Source organism: Hydractinia symbiolongicarpus, chromosome 6, assembly GCF_029227915.1.
Source record: "Hydractinia symbiolongicarpus strain clone_291-10 chromosome 6, HSymV2.1, whole genome shotgun sequence".
NCBI lineage: Eukaryota > Metazoa > Cnidaria > Hydrozoa > Anthoathecata > Hydractiniidae > Hydractinia > Hydractinia symbiolongicarpus.
Genome location: NC_079880.1, coordinates 32,275,687 through 32,288,946, shown reverse-complemented (window position 1 = coordinate 32,288,946; position 13,260 = coordinate 32,275,687). Strand labels below are relative to the sequence as shown.

The window sequence follows — 13,260 nt, the reverse complement described above, 5'->3', positions numbered from 1 at the left end:
AGCATGTAAAAGAATGGTAAATTTCACGAGCCAGATGGCCATTTCATCAAGTTCCCCGCAGCGGGGGACTTGCCCAGTTGGCATTGTATAAGCGTGGTTAATGTGAACCTGTGGCTCACAATAATACTTACCAACATAAAGTCTTAGTCATCCTCGGAGTCCTCAGAGTCGTTGGAGTCAATCGGATGAAGGCGGGTATAATCATAAGGATGTAGGGTATAGAATGGATAGCCATAGACGATTCCCTTGAAAACATTTGGCTCGCTATCAGAGTCGATGATGTCAACCAATGCCCTGTCATCGATTTGAATGTTTAGTATGTCGCCAATTTTCTCCAAGTCCGCCAGATCCGAAAGCCTTAAGTCCTTATCCTTGATAATCTCGTAGCAGAACATGCCCCACTTGTTCACCTCAGCGGAAACAATATGCAAATCCCGGTCTTCAATATCAACCTCGATCCCCTCATCTTCCTCCTCACAGGGAATTCTTGCCCACGGCTTTTCACCCGATGCTACTCTGTCTAGAAGCTCGTCATCATCTGGATATACAAACCCCTCGTAGTATGGTCCATTTCTAAATCTAAAATTTTCCAAAAACTGTGAACAATAACCGGTAGTAGATCCTGCCTTGATGCAGCATCTCAGCACAGGTACCTGAATATCGTAAAAGTTTCTAAGTTGCAAGCTATCTACATAGGCCTCCATTTTTCTTTGACATTTATCTACCTTTTAACATACAGCCGAAGTGGTCAAGCAGCGTCTATCAGGTGTGTCTTTTTGTGGTTTTTGTATAACCACAAAAAAATGTGCGCGCTTACACCATGTCAATGTCGAACATTCCCTCAAACAACTCACGCGTATCATCGTCGGGCAGGGTAAAGTGGTTTTTGTAAGAGTTCGCAGACCCTAGGGTGTCCTCCTTAAACCGACACCAGGTGTGTATCGCGTTAGGATCGTCACATCTCCCGAGTATAGTGCCCCCGGGGTACTTTGTCATCAGTATGCCCATGCTCTTGCCCAGCTGTCTACGCTGATATCTGATCATGTAGTAGGGATGCTTATCATGAGGATGGTTCTTGTCAACCACACATAGCACGTTGTCATATTGATGTCGATGCGGGACGTGTCTTTCTGGTAGTTCAACGATTTCTTCGTCCCTCTCCTGGAGGTCGTACTCTAGGTTGGCAATGGTCACGTCCCTTTGATCGAGATCATCCGCAAGGAGCGCCAGGGCTATATCTTTTTCTTCGATGGTTGCGGCAAGCTTTCGCATTTCTTTGGGTAGCACCTCTTCAACAACCCATTCCAAAAATGGTTCTGCCTTGGATTTCTTACACCTTAAAAGGAAGCAATAGAGACCGGGTTCTGTCAGTAACATCGTGTCTGAATGAAGGGGGTCGATATCGACCCCCTTGTCTTCTGCGGCACTTTTAACCTCCCAGGCCCGCTTTACATGCTTCTCCGGTACATGTGCCTGAATAGCTTTTCTACCATCACGATTATCGTTATACCCGACAGCTCTCCACACGTCTTTGGCTACGAGGCATTGGCCTCTTTCCTTAATGTACAAAGAACGAACTTTGCTGTCTTCGAAAAAATTACTGACCAAGGACATCTTTCTTATACACGCCAGGCTCAACTACGGATTCGCAAAATGTCACAAAATTACGAGGTCCAATAACGAACACCAAGCTGAGGAAGTCATGGATATTTTTCGCATAACTCTTCAATATCCCGAGTCGTGTTTTTGTAATCTATCAAGACGGGCTTCGCCCTTCCGCTGACACGGGTTACAAAAAAAATCCTAGATCTCGGCAAGCTCCATCAATCTCTGATGTGTATAATTACGACCTAATCGAAAGTGCCTTGGACGTTCGGGATTTACTTTGATGCATCCACGCTCTCGGAGCCAGTTGTAATGTACAATGGCATTTGGAGTTTCTGCAAGAACGACGATTTGACCGTTGGGGTGATCTGTTAACTTGTTGCGAATCTTTTGCGCTACATAGCCTTGTTGCCCACATATAGCGACATACGGATATTCATCGTTGTTATTCTTTTGGATTATAACCATCCCGTTATCCTTTCTAGGGTCTTCAAGGTGAGGAACGGCTCGCTGTCGTAGTTCTGTGATTTCTTGCTCTTGTACGGCTATCGTTCGATCTCTGTCGTCAACATCTTCCTCTAGGGTAAAAATTTGACGATCTTTATCCTCCAAGTCGTCGTTGAGCAGAGCCAGCGCCGCTTGACGTTGCTCTTCGATGGTCTTGAGCTGTAGTTGCTCACGGATTTTTGGGAACATTGTGCTGCAGCAATATTTCCTGAACCATCTCGCTTTGGGCTGCTGGCTTCCAAACACCAGCTCATACATACCCTCCTCATTGATGTAGAGGTCGTATTTTTGAGAATCGGATTGCCATTTCACAAATTCCGCCGTACCGGAGGAACCGCTCAGTTACCACTTTTGAGTGTAATTTTCCTGACTACAGTGGTTGCGGATGGTATCAGATGTGTCTTTTTTGTACTCCAGTGCGCCTTGTACTACTTCTTTAGCACGAGTCCAAGGGCGACCGTTGATGGTTGCGGTATGTAGCTTGGTATTGTTAAATTCAACAAGACAAGACATCTTTCTTATACACGCCAAGGCTCAACCACAGTTTTTTGTGATTCGAAAAAAGTCACAAAATTACGAGGTCCAATAATGAACACCAAGCTGAGGAAGCCATGTATATATTTTGCATAACTCTTCAATATCCCGAGTCTTGTTTACCAGTTTGCTGTCATCGTCATCATTCACAGCATCTATGAGTCTGCTGTGGGCTCTCAAAAGAGCTTGATACACAGCTTTAATTACGCTCTCATTATCTATCTTTTCTTATATATCAAGAGTCTAACCAACTATCTTGTAACTTCTAGGATGCTCCAGTCTTACGTACAAGCAAGCATGCTTGAGCTGAGCCTTAATAATGGAAATTTCTTCCCTACTTGGAATTACATCGTTCTCTTCATGAATGAGCTCAAACTCCTTCCGATTCTTCGGATACCAGACAAAAAGCTGTTTCATTTGATCCCTTACTGTTATTGGAATCTTCTTATATCTTTGTGTTAGTACCCAGAGACTGTGTTTGCGATGTCTACCCGAAACAGCTAGTTCTAGCAACGCACCACGAGTTTTGTCGAGACTCTCGTCGGCTATCATATCGTCAACGATAAACAACGTCCCTTCGCCCGCCAGCAATGACGACAGTTTTTGGATCCATTCGAACAGCTGCTCCTTGGGCTCCACCAGAAACACGTAGTCATCCCTCCATAGCGAGGATCTCTCTTGATAGGTCTTGTTCTAGCGGATTGTAGGGCAGAGAATGACAATATTGTCGAAATGGTGCTTGTACTCGTTCTCAATCAAATTCAGGACACGCTGCGTCTTTCCACAGCTTGTCGGTCCAGTGAAGATTGCTGTATGCGGGTCTTTGACAATGTCCATTTTATTCTGTATGCCCCGGGGCATACACAAACTTGTAGGGCGCTTACTTAGAGATGAAGCCTTTTCTAATGTTCTCGCCTGCCCACATTGGTTGGTATAGTCTTCTCGTTGGTCAACTATTTTGTAGGCATCATGGAACGGTTATACCACTTTTGTCTTATCGCATAATCGTCGAATAATATCGCTCCTGTCATATATCCAGCGAGCTTCAAGCCGTCTTCCATGTCCATTTTGGCCCCGGGTCTAGAAACTCCCAGAGCCTTTTTCGCGCCTAGCGCTAAGACAATAGTATAGGATACTAGTCTGACAGCTTCCCACAAGGAATCGACATCGACGACTTCTTTCTCATACTCTTTGCTGCTCATTTATTATAGGTTATCGCATCTTGAAAATGTCGATATGACGCTCTTGCGGAGACGGGACTTCCGCTGACACGGCCGCCAGGCGATCGCGTTGCGTGGGTTGAGACGGCCTTTTTGCTGGCGCACCTGTGGAGACGCTAGGCGTTTCAGCAGGCTTCTTACGTATGTAATAGACTGCCGCGCAAGCGGCAAGTACGGAAATACCTGCTGCGCCATAGAGATATACACTGAACTTATGGGGACTTGCAACAGGTTCCTGACCCTCTTGCGAAGTACTTTTGCCCAAGTTCTTCTGTAAGTCAGCCTTGTTCTTGCGATTCCATTCATCAAGTCTCTTGCCAGCAGCAACACGACCCTCATTCTTCTTGGTTATGACTTGGTTAGATTCACTCATTTATTTAGTTGGAGACTTGCCCTTGGAAAAATAGTAGATGAAAAGAAGTCTTTATCTGAGGTGTCCCGATCGGGGGTGATGGACTCTAGATCTCATAACAACTACAACGAAGGAAAAGCCATCTACTGTTTTAAACGACCGAAGGCACGTTTGGGTTAAAACTTTTGTAAAGAGCTTTACAAAATTTCCTCGTAGTGACGAATCAGTGAAATTTCGACTTTTCTAATAGAGCTAAGTTTTGCTCAAAATTCTCCCATACCTTCACCAAAGACCTACAGACCATCGTGTAGAGTAGCGATGGTCTCTCTTCAAACCTTTTAACAGCCTGAATGTAATGGCGGCTGCCGCGTTTGTGGAACGAGCTAAGCAAAACTGGAAAGAGGCTCATTCCACTCTCCACAAGTACGTGTGAAATAACGAGCCTACACAACCTCCCGTTCCCATCTTCGAATGGATGGATATTAATCAAGTCTATAAACAACCTCACCGCGTTCCATATCGGATCGTCAGTCTCTGTAGAGTAGTATCGATCCAGGGCGTCTGTCACTAACCTTGGGATTGCAGAAACAGGGGCAAATTCGTGAAAACCAGCGAATACCTTAGTCGTCCTGTATTTCCCTGTCAGCACGGGTTTGCCGCCCCTGTGTTTTTCCCCGCGCATCATGATCTCATGGATAGTTTGAATTTTGTCAGGCGTGAGGCGTCCGCAGCACTGCATCCATTTTAGAGCGCGCATAAAGTTTATCATCTGTCTTTTGAAATTTTTCGTCTTGCCGTCAAGATGTTCGTCTTCAGGATCTTGCATCAGGTTCCAAGTCTCAGATGATGAAAAGTTGTGGTCTACCTCCCCTTCGGATGTGTAGGTTCCGTACGCGAACAGGGCTTCCCACCCTTTTAGAAATTCCTCTACGTATGCGTGGTTTTTCCGCCTTTGCGAGAGTTCGGCTAGCGTCGCAGTTTTATTTAGAACATTTCGGTACTCGTCTTCGTCTGACATCCAGCGCTGCCTTTTTAATCTCGAGTTTTCCATTTTGTTAAATATCTGACTGCTCCCCATTTTTTTCTTGCTGTTCGTCATCTCGCCTTTCATCTGTCTTGGACACATGCTTCACGGAGAGCTGAGTGTGATTAATAGTATGAGCAGCAATCAATAGTGGCGCTAGATATTTTCCAAAGGCAGAGTACACAAGGATCCCCAAATCTCCCATGGAGTCCTTGATAATGGGGTCCTCGTCGATGTCTTTTTTAAGTCCTTCGACAGAGTCGATTTTGACGTAATTTCCCACAGCGTTAGCGTACAGGTTGATAGCATGCGTAGAGAGTGCCTTGGCGGTCTTTTCTCCCTTATCGTGGAGCTCTCGTTGAATGAATTCCGCATACGCTTTTTCGATCGCCTCTAGCGGTACTGTGTGGATGCCGTCATCGAGCACCTTTCGCTTATCATAAAACGCCAAGAGACCCAGCTTGTTTTGTTCGTACGTAACCATCCCCTGGTTGCGCACCCGGAAACCTACGTTTTTGGCCATGTCTATAGAGCCATTCAACGCGTTCTTATACCTCTTCCATGTTATGGCGTTATGCTTCTTCGACATACCCTTACAGGAGATTTTGTGTCCTCTTTACCTTCGACGAAGTAACACTTGATTGAGTCAGCGATCATTCTGAAACCTATAAACTCAAGCTTAAACCGACCTCCTGTTCGACTCGAGTACTTATCAGTAACGAGCCAGTTTTTCACGTCTTTGTCGTACTCGTCAAGCAGTTCAGGGCGAACGACATCTCGCAACTCTTCTCCAGAGATGGCAAAATAGGCACTATCCATATCCATATACACGTATTCAAAATTCCGACGATCCACGTACTTATCCAAAAAATCGTAATAGAACTCAAGCATGCGCAATTTGGCCAGCTGGTACACCGCAATACCGCAATGGTACGCCCTGTCGATATGACCTTTTTTTTCCTTCTCGGATCTCGTAAGCATCACCTATCTCTTCAAGATCTTCAAGGTACGGCGATCTCATCGCTGCATCCACCTTCTTTTCATCTCTCGTAAAGGTGGTGTTAGCGTGCCTCGCTTGGTCCTCGATCATTTTCACATAGAACGAGTTCCCTTTCAGCTTTGCCGTATCTCCAGCAATACGCTTGTCAGGATCCTTATCGGCTTGTCGTCGTGCATCCGCAATCTCTTCAGGGAACCACGCAAACGGTTTACCTCGTTCATACTCGAGGAACTGGTAAAATGCCGTCACCTTCAGGCCATGGTCAAGGTACCACTCGAGCAAGGTTGTGAACAGCAAGATCTTTTCAGCTTTCATCAACCCTAGGAGCTTACGTGTGCCTGAAATACGTTTGCGCCCTGTTGCTTTTAGGTACTCGTGCATGTGCTCGGGGATTTGATCGTCGGGTATCTCCTTGACCATAAATAGCGGAGCCATCTCGCTGAATTTGTCATACAGTTCCAGAGGGACCTCGATGTCGACCTGCGAAAAACCAAAGAGGGATCCATTTTGCATACCTTCTATCAACAGTCTGATGTTGTGCTCAGCCGTGGGTTGGTTGATCTTGATCAGCTTCTCTTTACCGCATGGAAAGTAGTTCATCAACGTACTCGGGTACAGCATGTTCGCGTCAAGCCCTAAAACAGTTTTGCACTTCCAGGGCTTCTGGTAGATGTGGGATCTGATACCCGTCATGTCTCTCTCGTGGTACCTACAGAACACGATGGCAGGCCCTCCCACCATGCCCGTCTGCAAGAGCTCGTAGGCCTCATTCTTCGTGCACTCAGTGCAAGTCTTTTGCACCTTTTTGCACGCCTTGCATTTGCTGTTGAGGCAAGAGTCTTTGCACTTGTGTTTGCACGGCTCCCCCGGAGCGTAGAGCTCTAGCTTTGGGTTCAGTGGTAGAGACTTGTTCAAGACGTAGCGCATCGATACGCCTGGAATACTTACCGCGTCTTTCAAAATGTCTATCTCGTCGTCGTAGTACTGCAACCTTGTCTTGTCCACGGCTTCGATGAAGGGTTCCACGTCGGCTAGATTGTACTCACGCAACCAGTCCATCATGGTGACGCAGCCTCGCTTGTAAAACTCTGCACGGAATGTTTCGTACTCATCAAGAGAGAGGGTGTTTTTACCAATAAGACTGTTATAGAAGTTCTCGTGCTCCACGGGTCCGACGTGGGTTAGCTTGTCATAGCTCGTCAGCCACTCGTATGGGAACACCAGCTTTTTGAGCTTGCAATCCAGAGACTTGCACCATTGGTCATAGCTCATAACAGGTGAGAGAAAATTTTTGATATCAAGAAATTTGAACCTCGAGGTCGTAAAGAACATGTAGTTGTTGTCTTTCTTCGCCACGTTGATCTTTTTTTCATTGTCTTTAGCAATTTGATCGACAAAGTACCGCTTGATCATATTCAGGTCATACTTGCCACTGTTGAAGCCGATCACGGGCACTTGGTTTACCCACGCGTCCCATGCATTCTGAGTCTTGTCCGAAAGCATGTCAAAATCATCGGGTCTCGGGTACATTCTCTCCACTTCATACACGATGTGGGTGTGTATCTTTTTGAGGTGCTCCACAAATCGTTCAACCAAGATCTTTGGATCATCGTGCTCCAAGAACATTGGATATCTGTTCAGACTATCGTGAATGGCGACGCTGACCGGCACATGCTCCGATATATACGTCAGGTCTGCAGTTTGCCGCTGGTGTAAAGGTGTTAGGAAGGCCTCGAAATCAAACACGATGTAGTGAGGGTAGGGTCGAAATTCTTTCTTGAAGTACCTCTTAGCTTTAGGTGGGCTCTCACACTCCCACACTGTCACGAGGTTGTAGCCAAGTTTTCGGATGCCTTCCTCCTTTGACTTGGTGGCAATATATCGATTTTTGTTCGTGTTTGTTCCTTGGCAGGGGCTTCCGTGCCACTTGCAACCGTGGTACTCATAGACTGTCTCAGTCTCTGGCTCATAGCCGTCTACCTTGTAGACCTCGTCCCCAAAATCATTTCGTATCACACGCTCTCTTCCATGCCCACACAGCGCGTGATGTATGTGCCTTCCAGTTTCCCTCGACATGTGCTCGAGCCATTTACAAGCGTCATAGCTAAAGCCATCACCGTAAAAGATCTTCTCTGACTTGCTAGGCATGCGTTTGACCTTCTTGCCTTTGCAGATTATAATCGGGTTTTTTCCCTCGCACTCTTTCTTTGTGTACCTTGCGAGATGACAGACTTGCGTGAATCGCTGTTTGCAGACCATGCACTTCCAGTGTTGCGTTAAAACATCTATCTTTTTAATGTAAAAACAGTGTCCATCCAACATGCCGAGGTTGATCGTGTCTAAATCTTTTTTGTATTGATTCTGACCGTACACGAGTCTCCAGGGTGCCTTTTCAGAGACGGTCTTGGGTTCAAAGACTCTGATGTTAATTTTGAAGCGCCTGCTTCGTAGATGGTGCAAGCAAATTTGTAGACTACCTTGACTCTCATGTCTATGTAGGGCGTAACTTTTCGTATGATAGCATCTACCAATGGCTGATTAAGGTTCTTGTTGAACCGCCATGTCTTGACACGATTTCCGTCTTTCAACATCTGTGTGTCATTTTCGTCAAAAATGTGCTGAATGTCTTCGACGCCTTCGGATCGGTTTTTCTCCTGTGGGAACATGTGCTTGATGTCTTCGACTCCGCTGTATTCGTTTTGTATGTCTCCAGCATCGTAAAAGTCCTCTTGCGCTTCGGTTTTGATTTCGTCGTGCAGCGTCGTCCTTCCAGCAATTTGTTCCCTTGCTCTGTTATAATAATACCTAACAGTGTCTCGTACACTCTTCAGGCGATCGGCAAGAGCGTCGCGGGTTGCTGCTACTGGCGCTGAGACAGCGCTGTATAGCTTGGTGATTGCATTCTTGAACCAACTCATTTCTCTTTTATTATAAGTACATTCAAACTTCAACTAACAACCGTCGCAATTTGAGTAGGGAATTTCCCTACTGAAACAGATTTGTTGATGTCAGCAGTTTTGTCGAGTGCCGTCATTTTTGATGATGTCAGCAAATTTGTTGAATGTCACGTGACTTGTTTACTCATTTGAGGCATGATGAAATTTGTGACGTCACAGATTTTTTAGGGGGTCTAAAAGCAGCGTTTTTTAATAGGGGTTTGACCGTCGCAAACCTAAACTGTACTTTAATTCATCCCTTACTCTAGCTCGGGCTACCTTAGGAGTACTAATTTTCGCGGGTACATTTTTCGCGAATTTCGCGTTTTTTGAATATTTTCGTGAAATTGAATTCCCGCAAAATATTTCGCGATGTTAAATTCGCGAAAATTAATACCCGCGAATTTCTTTTTCAATTGAAAATTGCGAAAATTAATACCCGCGAAAAAAGCTTAATTTATCAGGTATAGAGATGATAAACAAGACAACCATAAAAATACCACGCATATATTCCCAAAACCTAATCGACTACAAATTTATCACATCGTTTGTTTTTCTTTCCAAACATGTCTTGAATGTCTCTTGACCGAACTTCCGCCTTCTTTTTATTTTTTGTGCTTGACGAAGCCACACACGGCGTACATTTGCTGATTCCCACGAAATCGTTCTCATGGATGACGGAAAAGAACGTCCCCATTATGGCTTATGATTAGTAAGAAAGTGGCAATTTTGTTAGAACATGTCTTTTAATTGGTTCAGTTTCCCACTTCGGAAGGTTTCTTGTGGAATGCAAAGTTAATAAATTACATTTTTTTTTATTTAAAGTCTACTTCTCCGAAAATTCATTCTTGCGAAAATTCGAAATACGAACAATTTGTGAAAATTAATACTCGCGAAAAATCAAAATTTCTTCGATTCGCGAAAATTAATACCCGCAAAGTACAACTTCTTTTGACTCGCGAAAATAAATACCCGTGAAAATTAGTACTCCTAAGGTAGAACGTCTTTAGCGAAAACTTTTACTTCAGAACATTTCTAGGTGTAATGAAATGAAGTGCAATCAACAAAACTTAAAGCTGTGTGTTGGAAATCGTGTAGTTAGATCCGAGAAATATCTGGTAAGAATTATTGTATTTTTGCTATCTAGTTTAGTCAGATAAAACTTAGGAAAGCAATGCTAGCTAGCTGGCTAAAAAGCTACAATTTAATTACAAAATTAATTTATATATAGCTATATAGGTATGATGTATTATTGTTTTTAATTTTTGATTAACCGCAAACCCGATTTTTCTTGAACCTGTGTGAGCAAGGTAGTTTTAAAAAGAGAAGAAGATACTTTTAAGCAACGTCCAATTTCTTTTGATTACGAGCCACTTTGAAACCCGTCCGGTACGCCGCTTTTGCTGTGTTTTTACATACCGAGAGTGAGACGAGTGTTTTACCATAGTCATAAAAAAGAGACCCTTCCCAGTGGGCACATTTTTAAGTGTTTTTTTGGTTGCAACTTTCGGAACCGAAAAATGACGTTATTTAAACGCTTCTTTTGCAACGTTTTCCACACAAACCTAAATTAAACGTTTTTAAAACTTTAAATATGTATTTTTAACGTTATTAGTGTGATGTTATTAAAACGGTATACGATCAAACGTTTTTGTAACGTTTCTTTTCTAACTTTATTAAGACAAACATAAAGTTAACGTTTAATAAACGTTGTGAGAAAAACGTTTTTTGCATGCCACTAAATGACGTATTTTCAACGTTATTAGCTTGACGTTAAAAAAGCAGTATAAGATTAAACGTTTATGTAACATCTATTTTGTAACGTCATTTACACTAACTCAAATTAAACGTTTTAGAAACGTTCTTAAAATAACGATTTCTAAAAGTCACTGTCACGTATTTTTAACGTTATTAGTGTGACGTTATAAGAACGGTATATGATTAGTCGTTTTTGTAACATTTCTTTTGTAACGTTATTTTAAAGATTTTTTTAAAGAAACCAAAAGTTACGTTTATAAATAACGATATTACAATAGCGTCGTTTGCATAGTAGTGTTAAAGAAGTGCTAATTTTAGCTAAATAATAATTTAATTTTGTGAGCACATGGACTAGTGGGCAATAATGATGGCGGAAAGAGGTAGCGGTGGAACGTTGTATATATTTTATGTTATGTAAATGTACGTACAGGGTAAGGTAATTTTATAAATAGTTTAGGATAGAAAAATTTCGTTGCAGGAACGATCACAACAAAATAAAGAAACAACTTCTTAGTATATATAAGTTGTGTAGCTAGCTATGTAGCCAAGGTTTGAATATATAAAGAACTGTTTCTTAATTTTTTGAAAATGGCTTAGGGCTTGTCAGTGTTGTAATGACAATAAAAAAGAGTTTCTTTCTTGAATTTTTAATGACTTGGCTTTTATGTCAGTGTTGCAATGACCTGCATGCTTAGCCTATCGTACAAAGTCAGTTTGAAATTTTGATGACTTGGCTTTTGTTTTAGTGTTGTAATGACCTGCATGTTTAGCCTGTCGTACAAAGTGAGTTTTTTCTTGAAATTTAAATGACTTGGCTTTCATGTCAGTGTTGTAATGACCTGCATGCTTAGCCTGCCATACAAAGTAAGTTTTTCTAGAAATCTTGATGACTTGGCTTTTGTGTCAGTGTTTTAATGACCTGTATGTTTAGCCTGTCGTACAAAGTGAGTTTTTTTTTGAAATTTTGATGACTTGACTTTCATGTCAGTGTTTTAATAACCTGCATGTTTAGCCTGTCGTACAAAGTGAGTTTTTTCTTGAAATTTTGATGACTTGGCTGTCATGTCAATGTTGTAATGACCTGCATGCTTAGCCTGCCGTACAAAGTGAGTTTTTCTAGAAATCTTGATGATATGGCTTTTGTGTCAGTGTTTTAATGACCTGTATGTTTAGCCTGTCGTACAAAGTGAGTTTTTTCTTGAAATTTTGATGACTTGACTTTCATGTCAGTGTTGTAATGACCTGCATTCTTAGCCTGTCGTACAAAGTGAGTTTTTTTCTTGAAATTTTGATGACTTGGCTTTCGTGTCCGTGTTGTAATGACCTGCATGCTCAGCCTGTCGCACAAAATGATTTTTTTCTTAAGATTTTTTCTTAAAATTATTGATGCTGGTTCGTGTGGATTACACGTGGTGCACGGAGCCTTTCAGACTGGCGTAAAAGCAACTGGCTGGAAATTGAAAAAGGTTTTAAAGGCCATGTGGAAGCTGTTCAATGATTTCCCAGCTCGAAGAGATCTATATATTCAGTTAAGCAAATCAGATGTTTTTTTAATAATGTTTTGCCAGACACACTAGGTTGAAGATGAACCTGTTGCCATCCGAGCAAAGGAAGTTTGGGAAAATGTTGTGAATGTCATAAAGCATTATCAAACCTTATGCAAATCAAAACAACCAAGCAAAAGCAGTTCGTATGACACCTTGGTCACCCACCACACTGACATGTTTATGCAGGTAAAGTTACAATTCTTTGTTGATGTAGCCAGCATGATGTCTTCGTATCTGAAGCAATTCCACACGGATAATCCAATTATGCCATTTGTTTCGGAAATATTAGAAAATATTATCCGTCGGTTAATGAAGATTTTCATCGAAAAAACCGTTATTGATGAAACTGATTCAGCTTATTCTTTAATTGATATTGATTTGAGAAAAGAGAGAATCATTTACCACCGGAATTAGTCAAGTTAACAACTGCCACCAAAACCTTGTTTTCGTACTTATTAAAGGTATTATTGAAAAGCTACAAGAACGATCGCCATTGAAACACCTTTTTGTTCGATCTTTGTCTAGTCTTGTTCCAAAGAATGTTTTCCATAGTCATGCCCATTTGAACCCATGGGTTAGAAGAGGCTGTTGCATCGCCCAGCCATATAGGTTATTAGCAACCAGGTATTGGAGATATGACGACTCAACCTTCGGGTCGTATTGATCACCCATATATTTGTTGTTGGCCCCCGCGTACCTGTGAACACTCTGCGTGATACCACCTCGTATTCCTTTTTCATACATCAGGAGTATGTCAGGATTAGTTACAAGTTCGAG

The 13,260-nt window shown here is 42.6% G+C and overlaps 2 protein-coding genes across 2 annotated transcripts; both read right to left on the bottom strand.

Annotated features, from left to right (window-relative positions):
• Positions 1-4,441: 4,441 nt before the first annotated feature.
• Positions 4,442-5,269, bottom strand: LOC130648284 (protein adenylyltransferase fic-1-like). The gene has a single exon (XM_057454324.1). It carries the CDS (start codon positions 5,267-5,269, stop codon positions 4,442-4,444), a length of 828 nt encoding a protein of 275 aa, XP_057310307.1.
• An 856-nt stretch (positions 5,270-6,125) lies between these two features.
• Positions 6,126-8,564, bottom strand: LOC130648282 (uncharacterized). The gene is made up of 2 exons (XM_057454323.1): positions 8,064-8,564; positions 6,126-7,949 (listed from the first exon to the last, which is right to left on the bottom strand). Exons 1-2 carry the CDS (start codon positions 8,562-8,564, stop codon positions 6,126-6,128), a joined length of 2,325 nt encoding a protein of 774 aa, XP_057310306.1.
• Positions 8,565-13,260: the final 4,696 nt, after the last annotated feature.